This window comes from Poecilia reticulata, chromosome 6, assembly GCF_904066995.2.
Source record: "Poecilia reticulata chromosome 6, P_reticulata-male-v2, whole genome shotgun sequence".
NCBI classification, from domain to species: domain Eukaryota; kingdom Metazoa; phylum Chordata; class Actinopteri; order Cyprinodontiformes; family Poeciliidae; genus Poecilia; species Poecilia reticulata.
The window spans coordinates 15,648,724-15,663,356 of NC_088835.1; the positions used below are offsets into that span (position 1 = coordinate 15,648,724).

Sequence of the window (14,633 nt, forward strand, 5' to 3'; positions counted from 1 at the left end):
CTTCTCTGTCACAGAAACATGATGGAATAACAGATTGATGCACGGAATAATGAGATGATGACGACCGATGATAAGCAGATGGATGATGGATAGATAGATGACTGCGTGGAAATTGGATGGATGGATGGAATTTTTTTTACAGAGTGATAAGACCTACCTGGAAACAGAATATTAAACTAATCCTGAATTCATGAAATATTTTTGCTTTTCAAAGTTACTGGTGATGCCAGTACAAAAATAAGAAGGATTTTGTACCTAGAACTAATTCCTTCAAGAATACACAAAAAAATACAACCAGATCTGAATAAAATACAAAAATAAATATTTTATTTAAATATAAATCATATGAAAATATCAACCACTTGACGCGTGTTAAGTCCTTTTTTAGCATCGCCCTTAGTGTTTGAGAAATGTGCAGAAAGAAGGCATCCTTGTGACTCATTGCACACCAGAACAGACGTGGATGTCTGAGCCTCCGAAGTCAGTCAAACTGTTGGAGATGAAACTGACTCCCTGTGTGTCTAACCATGTTCCGCAGCGCTGCAAAACCGGAGGCAGCCTGGATCAGCGAGGAGAACAAAATGCACGTCACTCAGTAACTGTTGGATGCCAACATCACGAAAACATATGCAGCACGACGTGTTTTAGCATAAAATTGTAGTCTATGTTAGTTCGGTTTTGCCATACCTGTATGAGAATGAATACGATGAGCACTATGTGGACGCCCCTCTCCAGAGGCTGGATGAGAATGCCTTCATTAAATAGCTGGAAGAGGATGAGGGGAAGCTGCAGAAGGATGGTGAGCAACCAAAAGCCTGCCAACTCCGGAACCTTTGAAAAATGTTTAAAAAAAAAAAGTAAAATTATGAATTTCACCGTCCAGTTTTGATCCAAGCAACTATCACGGCTGCACAATATATCGCAATATTAGTGTGTGCAATATTTATATCGCAAAGGACTGTTTGGAGTGCAATAGTTATAGGATGAATATATTCAAGATGCTCTAAACTTACATTTTTCATTTACTTTATTATTTAGCCAGATTGATAGTTTTTCGACAGCTAATGTTCACACTGGACACAAACGGCACTGCCCAAAATGCTTGAATGTCACAGATTGATGGAAGCACAAGTGAGAAACAGAAGAAAAAATGGGAGCATATTGCACCTGATATTGTCACTGCAATATTTACCAATTATTGCCAACATAAGATTTTCTACTGTGCAGCCCTAACAACAATTAGCAGGCTTTTAATGACAAGTGTCTCACCTTTTCTTGCAGGTTTCCAGCATATCCGAGATAAAGTCTGATGGCCTCAATCAGAGTCATCAGCAGCAGAATAGTCACAAGGATGAACTTGTAGTATTCTGGCAAGGCGGGGTACTGGTGGAAACGACAAACGCCAAACCATTTATAAGATTTTTTGTGTGTGTGATTTAGTTGAAACCATTAAGTTCTTCAAGTCTAAGTCAAAATAATATATAGTTTAGCAAAAGATCAGATTGCTGCTGATTTAGCAACATAACGGCAGCATAATAGTTGTAATATTCAAAGGGATTTCAGGTATACTGGGGACTGGTAACATGTTGCGTTCTTTTAAATGTAGCGTGTAGGCTAATTACATCCTAAATGCAGCCATTTATATAATGTATACTTTGTATATCCGAACACCAGTTTAATCGGTTTGTCTCTTTCTGAGTCTTTTTGATCACTGTTTGCAGCTAATGTTCTCCTTCATACCTTGAGATGCAGCATAACAGTTTCACTGATCCACCAGCAGGGGAAGAACCACATGTTAAAATACAGCGACATCTGCAGCTGGAGGCTGGACAGAACTGGTTTCTCTGGAAAGATCAAAACAACAGCACAGCGAACACCAGGATAAACCCCAGAACATCCTCGTTGTTTTGTTTTTTTTTATTTAACATCAACTTTATCGGCAAAATAAGGAAAATAATGCTACGCAAGGCTTGTAGCTACACCAATGCTAACATATGTGCTAACTCGTCTATAAAGTTAGTCGTATTATTTTTGTGGTTTACCGTGAGGCAAGAATCCGTCGTTTTCTTCGGTGAACGTCACAATTCGACTCTGGTCAAATAAGATATTGCGAGAAAAGTCATCTAAGCGCTTTCTGATGGTCTCCGGCAGCTCCATCTTCTGCCTAAAAGCAACAGAACTAGAGAAAGGAACACACTCCGCCTCTTCCTGGTAAACAGAGCGATGGAAGCCGTCGCTGTTTCCATGGTAACCTGGAACACGCTCTGTGGTTTGATTAAACTATATTTTGTTTGTTGTTTACTTGTTTAGCCCTACTGACAGCTCTTGAATTATGAGGGAAAATCAAAGCTTACAATTTCCTCTGTGAAATTCATGGATCATATTTTGTGGGAGCTTTGCTGCACAAGGGACAGGTTTACTTTACAAAGTAGAGCAGTACATTAAAAACATTAAAAGAAGCTTCTTCTGGGATACGAGCCTCCTAAATAGACAGCTAGCAAAAATGGCCAAGCAAGTTTTGGTACATTTTCCCATAGAAAATGTATTGGTATGGGCTATTGCAATGAATATGTTAATTATAAATTCTGTGACTAACTCCAATCTCACCTTAACCAACCCTGTCACATTCTATGACTATTGTTTAACGTAACTTGATGTTTGTAAAAAATAATAATAAATTTGAGTCACTTAATTTTTTAAATTTAAATTTTTTTTTTTTTATATAGTTTTGGTATTAGAGACAGTGGACATTATTTAGTGCAGTGTGCCTCTCTCTCTCTCTCTCTCTCTCTCTCTCTCTCTCTCTCTCTCTCTCTCTCTCTCTCTCTCTATATATATATATATATATATATATATATATATATATATATATATATGCATATGCTTGGAGGTTGGAGGCTGCACAGTGGCGCAGTTGGTAGAGCTGTTGCCTTGCAGCAAGAAGGCTCTGGGTTCAATTCCCAGCCTGGGGTCTTTCTGCATAGAGTTTGCATGTTCTCCCTGTGCATGTGTGGGTTTTCTCCGGGTACTCCAGTTTCCTCCCACAGTCCAAAAACATGACTGTCAGGTTAATTGGCCTCTCCAAATTGCCCCTAGGTATGAGTGTGTGTGTGCATGGTTGTGTGTCCTGTGTGTCTCTGTGTTGCCCTGCGACAGACTGGTGACCTGTCCAGGGTGTACCCCGCCTCTCGCCCAAAACGTTGGCTGGAGATGGGCACCAGCACCCCTCCCGACCCCACTGAGGGAAAAAGGGTGCAAGAAAATGGATGGATGGATGCTTGGAGGTGTAAAAACCTGAGGCTTCCTTGCGGCCACAGCTTAATAGTAGTGTGTAAAAAACAAACTACTATGAGACAGCTAAGTGAAAATTATGAAAAACTATCTTTTTCATAAAAATAGTTTATCTTGCTTCTAAAAACTGACCTTCTCATAGTTATAAAAAAAAGATATTTATTTTTATGGCATAATCAGTTACAATTATACGTTCTTATGAGGGTTGTAAGTAGTTAAATGAAATTCATGAGAGAGGTAATTCATAATTATCAGAAAATATCTTCTAGTTAGTAGACTGGATATGTAGCTTAGTCAAAATTATGAGAAACATTTTTTTTTTCAATAAAGGGAGGAAAGAGGCTTTCACTTTCATTTCAGAGAAAGTGAAAGTGAAAGATACCAAATGCAGTGAAGAAGATGGCAGCGAAAAGTGAAGCTCCGTATTCTTTGTACTGCTCCGTATGCCTGGAGGCGATGAAGAAACCTGTGACTCTTCCTTGCGGCCACAGCTACTGCATGGACTGTGTAAGTAACTACTGGGACCTGGAGGGTCAGAAGGGGGTTTGCAGCTGCCCACAGTGTAGGCACACTTTCAACTCAAGACCTGTACTGAACAAGAACACGGTACTGGTTGATTTGATCGAGAGAATGGCCAAACCAGAGAGAACGACTCAACTATGCGAAAAGCAAGCTAAACCAAATGAAGTGGAGTGTGATTTCTGCACTGTGAAGAAACTGAAGGCTGTCAAAACATGCTTGGTGTGTCTCGCGTCGTACTGTGCCACACACGTCCAGCCTCACTATGAGTCTGCAGCTTTCCTAAGGCACAAGCTGGTGGAGGTGTCAGGCTCCATCCAGGAGAAGATCTGCTCTAAGCACGACAAGCTGCTCGAAGTGTACTGTCGCAGTGATGACGAGTGCATCTGTCTGCTCTGCGTCATGGATGAGCACAAAGGCCATGACACTGTCTCAGCAGCAGCAGCCAGAAAGGAGAAACAAGTAAGATCATTGTTTATTATTCTTGTTAATAATAATATTAATTATTAATCTTATCATAAGCACATGTGCTATGTTTCAGTGATAATGACACCTTCTGTTAGTTACAAAAATAAATTCTGTTTATCTAAATTAGTTTAAGTGACCACTAAATGTGTTCTTAGAAACTATTTGGAGAGAAGAAACAAAGAAATCAGCAAAGAATTGGAGAAAAGGTGAAGCAGGTGCGACAGCTGGGACAGAAAATGAAGGCATTAAAGGTGACTTTCTTTATCTCTCTTGGCTTAACATATTTCCATTGAAATAGTTTGTATAGTCTTGTTTTTTGGTGGCGACTGCTTTCAGCTTTCCAGAGATGCGGCACTTGACCAAAATGAGAAGATCTACGCTGAAATTGTCTCGGTGGCAGATAAAAGACGTTCAGTTGTGCAGGAGCTAATCAAACATCAGGAAAATGCAGCCTCCGGTCAAACTGAGACGCTCATCAGTCAGCTTGAGAAGGAGATTAGAGACCTGAGGGGGAGAGGGGACGAAATGAGGAAGCTGTCTTCAACTGAAGACAACATTTACTTTTTGAAGGTGAACAGATAAACGCACATCCCTTTTATTTCACAATCGTGCAATACTTTGTGTCCATCTGTCACATAAAAATACAGTAAAATTCATTAAGATTTGCGTTCGGCATGTAATAAAATGCAAGAAGTTATAAAGGTATGGCAACTTTTGAAAAGCACTGCATGATGCTGTGTTCTTGTTTTTGTGCTTCTCCAGCACTGCAAGCCTATTTTTAATGGCACAGAACCTAAAGTGAGCCTGAACTTTGACCTCCAGCAGTGCCTATCCTTTGATTGTGTGACAAAGACCATATCAGACTTGAAAGACAAAATGGAAACTTTGTCAACAGCTATTAAGGACATATCAGATACTAGTAAGAACACAACAGAATACCTAACACTTTTACATGTAAGCGTGTGGTTGTGCGATGTCACGTCTTTTTCTGTTTTCAGTTGAAACCGTTCCAGATCCAACGACAAGGCAGGAATTGTGCATGTGTAAGTTATTTATGTTACATTTTCAAAATAGCCTTTGTGGATCCATGTTGACCAAACTAAATGTTGTTTTTATCTTTTAATTTTTTTGGACATTGAAGATTCCTGTAGCTTGAGTTTGGATCCCAACACAGCTTTCGAGAACCTGCTGCTCTCCGAGGAAAACACCAAAGTTACTTGGACCAAGAAAGCCCAGGAGTATCCCTACCGCACAGAGAGATTTACCAAATATGATCAGGTGTTGTGCGCCGAAGGTTTGTCTGGCGTTTGCTACTGGGAAGTTGAGTGGAAGGGGCCCAGAGTTGAGGTGGCGGTGTGCTACAAAGGGCCAAACATGAAAGAAAGCTGCTTTGGATACAATGACCAGTCCTGGAGTGTTTCCCTGGCAAATTCTGGATCTACTTTTTGGCACAATGAAATGAAAATCAAAATTCCCAACCCATGTTCTCCCAGAATGGGGTTGTATTTGAACCATAAAGCTGGAACACTGTCCTTTTACAGTGTGTCTTGCTCTGAACAACTGGTGCTCCTCCATAAAGTTCAAACCACTTTCTCCCAGCCTTTATACCCTGGGTTTATGGTGTCCAAAGGGGCTTCAGTAAAGATAATCAAGCAGCAGTAAAACTGATCGATTTTAATAAGTAAGTTGCAAGATCCATACATTTAGCTGAAAACATACAGTTCGATATAGTTAAGCATCTGATATTCTGCTGTAAAGGGAAATAATGTAATTAAACTGTATCATTTCAGTCATGTAAGTATGATTACTCTGCCATTGTATTCAATGCAAAAGCAAAACGTGAACAACAATAATTATATGGGAATCTTACCTGAATTATATATATTGTGTAGATCCGGTAATGTCAGGATACAATGAAGACATGTAGAACTTTACTCTCCTCTGACATTTCCCTCGTTTGCAACTGCATTGAAACTGTGCTCAACTTTCATTACTGTTCACTCTGTATCTTCATCTAGATTTTTGTTAGATTTGTACCAAATCATTTCTTGTCTGTTTTGAACCACAATAAATGAAATATTGACCTACATATTTGATGTGTAAGATTTTGGTGATGGCACTCCTCAAAATATGATGTTTCTTCAGTTGTTGACTGTGTGGTGTTTTTTTTTAATATAACTTTGCAATGTTCTGCTTTTTTTATGTAATGCACCTTGAACCACCTTGCTGTTGAAGTGTGTTATACTTGTTCAGCAGTGAATGATAATAGTTTCCGATTGTTCTCTGTCGTTCTAACATTCCAACTTGTTGGTCATGTCTCAACAGTATGATCAGTTGAGATCTTTATTTTCACAGAGAAGCAGCTGTGTGCAATCATATTTGACATTTTATATATATATATATATATATATATATATATATTATTGTTTATATTTTGCATCTTTCAGTAATAGAAAGAACTGATTAATTTTCAGTGAATTAATGATTAAAGTTCAATAGTAGTGTTAATGTTTAACTGGCCTTCAGGGTACATTAATTTGATGGCCTACAAGAACTTGATTACAAGCAGCATTTTCTACAATAAATACATCAAGTCTAAGTAAAATGCAAATGTTTCTCTTCTCTAATATTGCATTTCTTGATTTGCATTTTTGAATACTACTGGAATTTTGGTGTGTCTCTTTAAGACGAGAAAAAGTTCCACCCTCTTAGATCACAAGGTCAAAGGCCACTCCTTTGTGAATGGAACTGAAAGTAACAGGTTTGATCGGAGGAAAATGGCTTCCAGTCTGGACCTGTTGGATTGCTCTATTTGTCTGCAGCTGCTGGACGAACCTGTGACTACTGCCTGTGGACACAGCTTCTGTAAGAAATGTATAAACACTTTCTGGGACACAGGACGAAACCTTGAAGGGAAATACAGTTGTCCTCAGTGCCGGACAACTTTCAGCCCAAAGCCTGCTCTTCAGAGAAACACAGTCTTGGCTAATCTGTTGGAGGAGCACAAGATGAAACCCAGTCAAAGTGCTGCTGGTGATGAAAATGATGTTGCTTTACCAGGGGATGTGCCGTGTGATTCTTGCACTGCGAGAAAACGAAAAGCTGAGATGTATTGTCTCATGTGTCTTGCCTCCTTCTGCGAGACACATGTGCAGCCTCATTTCCAACTTCCTGTGCTGAAGAAGCACAAGCTGATTCAGGCCTCTACGAGAATCAAGGAAAGCATCTGCTCCCGTCATGACAGACTTTTTGAAATTTACTGTCGCACTGATGAGCAGCTGGTTTGTCCACTTTGTGTGGTACAGCACAAAAATCATGACATTGTGGAAGTCACGGCAGAAGCCAAAGCAAAGCAGGTAATTGAATTCACCCAAAACCTAGTTACTTTTTTGTGACAATTTTTATCTTAATGCCTTTACAATTTGATGACTTGTTGTTTTAACAGGAGGAGCTGGAAAGAACCAGAAAGAAAATTGCAGATGCGGTTTGGGTTTCGCAGTGTGAAATAGGACAGCTAGAGGAAGCAGCAAAATCTATTAGAGTAAGTGTTGTAAATGAGCAAAAACACCTGAAATGTGAACTTCACTCTGTTTGCTTTTTAGCCGGTCACTCAAAACCTTCTTGTGAAACCAAATGCTTAGTTACTGCAAATTGTTAAGTATGACTGTGTTGAACCAGGACCTGAAAACATGAGTAAATTAACTTGTTGAGTCACTTGCTGTGCGTCAGAATGCCTTGCAACACGTGAAGAATATGTGTACATCTTGTAATGACATGGAGAGTGACACTTTTGTTCTCGTCTTCCTTACAGTAGACAAACGAGCAAAGTTTTTTACAACTTAACATTGCCAAACTAATGATTCGCCTCAGTTGTAGTGTGAACTGTGACATTTCGACTTGCCAGTTGAATAAATCAACTGGAACACCTTCAGGAGGCAGATTTTTCACTGGCAACGTGGGAGCATATAGTTACCAAAATACTTCTAGGCTGAGTTTGCAGTTTAATATGGCCGCTCCTTGCGTCAACATTAGTAAAATGTGGTGGAAACATGTTTATTTCACAAAACACACATAAGAGTGCATATAAAATCGATGTAGGACTTACTAACTGAACATATGATCTATGCTTATGGAAAGTAAAGCTTAAAACAATGTTCGTAAGAGGTGCTGCGAACAACACCATGGACGCTATGTTGAAATCCGAGTATGTTAACTGGAATCCTGTTAATCAGGTGTGACATCAAACTCAGCTCCAAGTTCTGATGTTGCAAGGTTAATGGAATGCCTACCGTATGTTTTGGTCCAATCCGCTTCCGACTAACCTTACCCCAAATCCCCCAACCTTACTGTTAGTGCAAGTCATGACGACTGTAATGGTGTTTGTTTTCCACAAGGATGCTGCTTGGGAGTCAAGTGACAACTTTGAGCAGCGATGCACCGAACATCTCCGTTTATACGCTCACTTTCTGGAAAAGAAATGTCTTGAGATGAGAGGCAAAGTTGAAGAGGTAGAGAAAGCTGGAGTTGACTGGACTAACGGTCACAAAGCACGACTGAAGCGTGACGTTCATAAACTGAAGGAAATGGATCAGAATCTCTGCCAGCTTGCACAAGCAGATGATCCCATTCAGTTCCTAAAGGTGATTCTTTTGTCTTATTTCCTCTTTTTTTTATTTTATTTAGTGTAAGGCTGTTGGGATTATGAATTTGTTTGGCTCTTCCAGGATATTCAAGCTGTGGGTGGCCTCCCTGTGTTTTCAGGTTCACATGAAGGACCGGCGCCTCTCAAAGAGTTTGTGTCTGCAAAAACCAACCAATTAAAAAGCATGTGTGACAAGCAGAATGTACAATTATTTGGCCATTTTATGGATAATATAAGTAAGTTGGGTATTTTGTAGCAAATTTCATTAGATTTGCACATTTCCTGAGTTTGAGAAAATAATTTTTTTCTTGTCAGTGTTGCGTATTCCCAGAAAGCTTCATACCAAACCAACAACAAGAAAAGACATACTGGCCGAGTTTATATGTAAGTAGAATGATAAATATATTTCGGCAGAAATGTGTTAAAAGTTTCAACCTACGAGTGAATGAATTTCTCCTCTCACAGATCCTACGCTGGATCCTAACACAGTGCATGCGTGTCTATACATGGCAAACACCAAGAGAGAGCTATCATGGGGAATAACAGGCCAGGCTCATCCTGATCACCCTGACAGATTCTCCCACTTTTACCAATCGCTGTGCCAAGACGACCTTCAAGAAAACCACTACTGGGAGGTGGAGTGGGACGGTGGCGTCATTGAGGTGGCCGTGTCATATAAAGGCATACAAAGGAAAGGGCAGAGTAAAGACAGCTGCTTCGGACACAACACGCTGTCTTGGAAAATCATCTGTTCTCCTTCGGGTTGCACTTTTTGGCACAACAGTCTTCATAAAGGTCTGATTCCTCCAGCTCAGTCACGTAGAGTGGGTGTGCACCTTGAGTACAATGAAGGAAAGTTGAGTTTCTACAGCGTTTCGCGCTTTGGCGAGCTCACGCTACTGCACCGAGTCCAGACAACATTCAGTGAACCTCTCTCTCCTGGCTTTAGTGTGGATTTAGGAGCGAGCCTAACAATGTGTACGTTTTAAGCTCTACTTCAACCTTGTTGTCAGGGGACTGAAATAAGAAACTAAATAAGCAGTAAATCTATTACAAACCGATTTATGTGTCATAGAATAGTCTATGTAAACTTAAATATTGATCTTTTTTAGGACTTTTTCATGTTTAATCCCATCTTTAAGAGGGATATGTAAGTTCTTGATGCATTATTTTCTGAAATGATAGCGATAAATGGTACAATGTTCAACTCAAACATAAATGTCACCATTTGATGCCTTTTACCAGATCATAGAAAAAGCCAATTTCCATCTGCAGACCCCTATTGATGCAAACATGTAATCATCACTATCTTGAACTGAGATTTTTATTATTATTATTATTCTGTCATTAAAGGACTTTGCAGTGATAACTTATAGAAATTCACTCTTTAGTGTGAATTGGTGTAAGTTTCAAGAAAATTACACCAAAGTGTGAATTTCTATGTGCATATATACAATGAAAATGCTTTACCGACATTAAGAATATTTTTAGTGGTTAAAGTGCTCCGCCTACGGGTGGGGCAACGGGTTCTGACTTTTGTTTGTGCTTATTTGTTTGTACAATAGTTAAGATTACCCACCACTTCTTGGAGTCCTTGGACTCCTTAGAAGGGGTACTGGAGAGTGCCCCTCCTGGGGACTCCCTTGCTCTACTGGGGGACTTCAATGCTCACATGGGCAATGATAGTGAGACCTGGAGGGGCATGGTTGGGAGAAACGGCCCCCACGATCTGAACTCGAGTGGTGTTCTGTTGTTGGACTTATGTGCTCGTCACAGATTGTCCATAACGAACACAATGTTCAGGCATAAGGGTGTCCATATGTGCACTTGGCACCAGGACGCCCCAGGCCACAGTTTGATGATCGACTTTGTCATCGGATCTGCGGCCGTATGTCTTGGACACACAGGTGAAGAGAGGTGCGGAGCTGTCCACTCCGGTGGTGGGGGAGGAAGCCGGTCAGACCTGGCAGGCCCAAATGTGTTGTGAGGGTCTGCTGGGAACGTCTGGCGGAGTCCCCTGTGAGATGGAGCTTTAACTCCCATCTCCGGCAGAGCTTCGAACACGTTCCGGTGTATGTGGGGGACATTGAGTCTGAGTGGACCATGTTCCGTGCCTCCATGCTGAGGCGGCTTATCAGAGCTGTGGCCGCAAGGTTGTTGGTGCCTGTTGCGGCGGCAACCCTCAAACCCGTTGGTGGACACCTTCGGTTGGGTGCTGTCAAGCTGAAGAAGGAGTCCTATCAGGCCTTTTTGGCCTGTGGGACTCCAGAAGCAGCTGATGGGTACCGGCAGACAAAGCGGCATGCGGCTCGGGTGGTCGCTGAGGCAAAAACTCGGGCATGGGAGGAGTTTGGAGAGGCCATGGAGAAAGGCTTCCACATGGCTTCGAGGTGATTCTGGTCCACCATCTGGCGTCTCAGGAGGGGAAGCAGTGCAGCACCAACATGGTTTATAGTGGGGATGGTGTGCTGCTGACCTCGACTCGGGACGTTGTGGGCTGGTGGGCGGAATACTTCAAAGACCTCCTCAATCTCACCTACATGCCTTCCAATGAGGAAGCGAAGCCTGAGGACTCTAGGTCGGGCTCTCAATCTCTGGGGATGAGGTCGCCAAGGTGGTTAAGAAGATCCTCGGTGGCAGGTCCCCGGGGGTGGATGAGATCCCCCTGCCTATTTAAATTTTGCTAATATTTGCTTATTTCATACAATCAAGAATTACAAAATAAAGTGTCCTTAATTCCATCTTTTGGTTTTTATTAACAGACACACTCAAAGCCCAAAAATGTAAGAATTTTCAATTTTAAAATGTTAACAGCATATGTCATGATTCTGTGGATCCTCATTTCCCCCACTCTTATGAAAAAAATTACTTGTACCTCCTAAAGAGTTATCTCATGATTATGAGATGCAATTTTGTTTTTTTCATCACTGCGGGGAAACAGGTTTCCATATGTTTAAGCATCTTAAACCTGTCTACAGGAATTTCTCACTGTGTATCCCTCTGAAAAATGAACCCATTTAAATAAACAAATCCCTCCATGGGTGATACCACGATAGAGAGCGTTCATTTTATAGCGTTAACATGGTGCTGTAAGTGGTCCGGTATGAAACGGTGTTATAGAACAACACCGCACTTTTAAATTTCAATAATCAGAATGCAGAAATTGTTTCCTTTGTTTTAAAAGGTTTATGTCAGTCTGCCTTTTCCCCATCGATACGCTTCCCGACCGCTGCGCACCACAGGGGGTAAAAATAAAATAATAATGATAATATAAAAAATAAAAAAAAGGCAGACTGACATAAACCTTTTAAAACAACGGAAACAATTTCTGTATTCTGATTATTGAAATTTAAAACTGCTGTTTTGTTCTATCACCCCCGTTTCATACCGGACCACTTACAGCTCCATGTTAACGCTATAAAATGAACGCTCTCCATCGTGGTATCACCCATGGAGGGATTTTTTATTTAAATGGGTTCATTTTTCAGAGGGATACTCAGTGAGGGTATCGTGATTTTAGCAACCAGTAGCAGGAGAACGGAGCTGCGCCAAGAAGCTAACAGAAGCTAACAAATACTGAATAGAAGAGCTGCCATCGATACAGTAGCAGCCAAGCATGATTTAATGTTACACAATACAGTTTTACCAAGTTGCTCCAAGTCTAAACTGACATTGTTGTGCATTTAAGGTGTAAAGTTTACCTTCGATCAAACGCCCCCCAAAGGCATCCCAGCGCCCCCCTTTTGTAAAAATGTCCGCCAGCGTCCCCTGCCGTCCGGGGTGGTACCGCTCAGGTTGAGAACCGCTAATTTATACCAGGTGAGTCTTTCTCCCCTGAGAATGTGGACCGGAACTGGACTGATTCTGAGTCTTCAAATGATTTTAACAGAAGTTTGCCATAACTTAGAAGTTTATGTAAAAAATAATGTTTGTTTTAGCCACAAAATGATTATGGTCAGCAGCAAACAACATATCCCCAACTACAGCTTAGAGCAGCTCATCGATGTAGCAGCCATGTAGCCTGACGTAAAAACATTTTGCTAGACAAAGTCAAACATTGAGAAGTTTTAATTATTATCAAACACGGTGTGTTATTCTAAAAACAAATCACTTTATAGTGTAATTGTGTGTTTTTGATATTATAATGACTTAGAAATAACTATTTAAAAAAAAAATCAGCTCCACTGAGGGGCCCCTTGGTGGCCCTAAGTGGCTGCTTAGTTTGCTTGTGCCTTGGGCCGGCCCTGACCTGGACATGACTCAAAGGAGCCAGAAAGTGGAGGAGATGAAAAGAAGTTTGGTTTCATAACAGAATGTTCCAAACAACCAAATCACCAAGTGAAGCTGCTGTAAAGGCCAGTAATATTGTGGCAGCATAGATCGCAAAATCAGGGAGAGTTTGGAAAAACGGTGCATGATGAAAGTTTGGGACCTCGTGTCCCCAGAAAAAAACAAAAACGTTTTCAAACGTGAGCCTGAGCAGAAACGCTGCAGCTGATCGCACCTATGATCTCGCCACCAATCTGTATGTCCAGCTAATGGAAAAGGGAAAAGATTTGGTGGCTTTCTGCCTTGCTGTGGATGAGAACAGCAACGGGTCTGATACTGCGCAGCTGTCAGTCTTAATCCGTGGAGTGGACTCAAATCTGTGGGTTTACGGAGGAACTTTTGGGATTAAGAACCATGCATGGCACAACCACTGGAAAGGAAATCTTTGAAGAGGTTTCCAAATGTTTAACTGAAATAAAGCTGCCGTGGTATAAACTCGTGGGAGTAACGACAGATGGTGCCCCAGCGATGTCCCGTCAGAAAAGTGGACTGGTGGGCAGGGCTCGGGAGAAGATGCGGGAAGAGAACTGTGCAGGTGAGCCAACTGTTTATCACTGCATCATACATCAGGAATCACTGTGTGGCAAAGCCCTAAAGATGGAACATGTTGTGACCACAGTGACACAAGTATATATATATATATATATATATTTTTTTTTAAATCGGAAGGCTGCAAATAGCAAAGAATTATACAATTTTTATTTAAATTTTATTTAATAAATTAATGCCATTTATATATTATTTTATTTAATTTTTTAAACTAAGGTGATATGGCGTCAAAATCTTTTGTACCGGCGTGCCATTGTCTCGCGTAGACCTAATAAGAGCTTTAAATCAACCACGTCAAGTCAAAGATGCTGCGACACAGACATATTATACTGATTTCCAGTTTGACGGTATGGATTTCCTCCCACCACCAGACAGAGATGACGAGGATCAACAACCAGCTGAGAATTACGTCGGCCAGGCTCAGCAAGGGAGGAAATATTTTTCGAACTTTTTGGTCCAGGACCCGATCGGTGCCTGTGGAGCAGGTATGATTAAAGGTCTATGCAAAGCCCTCAATGCTACACGAGGAATATGCTCAGATGTAATGAGTTTATTATTTGGAGAAGATTTTGATGACGAAGAGGAGAACCCATATGCCAAAATTGTGTGGCATTGAGACTGGCTGTTTTGTCTGAAGTGCAAGCTGGAGCAGACAGATTTGAGACGGATGCCGGAGCTAATAGAGCAGATTACCCGCCCTTCTTGGAGTTCTTAGAGGGGGTACTGGAGAGTACCCCTCCTGGGGATTCCCTTGTTCCACTGGGGGACGTCAACACTCACGTGGACAATGACAGTGAGACCTGAAGGAGCGTGGTTGGGAGGACTGGTCCCCCAG

The 14,633-nt window shown here is 41.2% G+C and overlaps 3 protein-coding genes across 3 annotated transcripts; 2 read left to right on the forward strand and 1 right to left on the reverse strand.

Moving 5' to 3' along the window:
- Positions 1-305: 305 nt before the first annotated feature.
- Positions 306-2,206, reverse strand: tmem17 (transmembrane protein 17). Its single transcript, XM_008411602.3, has 5 exons — positions 2,043-2,206; positions 1,741-1,844; positions 1,270-1,383; positions 688-831; positions 306-559 (listed from the first exon to the last, which is right to left on the reverse strand). Exons 1-5 carry the CDS (start codon positions 2,155-2,157, stop codon positions 482-484), a joined length of 555 nt encoding a protein of 184 aa, XP_008409824.1. The 5' UTR covers positions 2,158-2,206; the 3' UTR covers positions 306-481.
- LOC103466183 (E3 ubiquitin/ISG15 ligase TRIM25-like) lies at positions 2,124-6,367 on the forward strand. The gene is made up of 7 exons (XM_008411603.2): positions 2,124-2,211; positions 3,652-4,272; positions 4,434-4,529; positions 4,615-4,848; positions 5,041-5,197; positions 5,277-5,321; positions 5,420-6,367. Exons 2-7 carry the CDS (start codon positions 3,691-3,693, stop codon positions 5,938-5,940), a joined length of 1,635 nt encoding a protein of 544 aa, XP_008409825.1. The 5' UTR covers positions 2,124-2,211; positions 3,652-3,690; the 3' UTR covers positions 5,941-6,367.
- Positions 6,368-6,770: 403 nt separating this feature from the next.
- On the forward strand, positions 6,771-11,948 carry LOC103466181 (E3 ubiquitin/ISG15 ligase TRIM25-like). Its single transcript, XM_008411600.3, has 6 exons — positions 6,771-7,634; positions 7,724-7,819; positions 8,673-8,918; positions 9,003-9,156; positions 9,236-9,304; positions 9,386-11,948. Exons 1-6 carry the CDS (start codon positions 7,056-7,058, stop codon positions 9,907-9,909), a joined length of 1,668 nt encoding a protein of 555 aa, XP_008409822.1. The 5' UTR covers positions 6,771-7,055; the 3' UTR covers positions 9,910-11,948.
- The last annotated feature ends 2,685 nt before the right edge of the window (positions 11,949-14,633 follow it).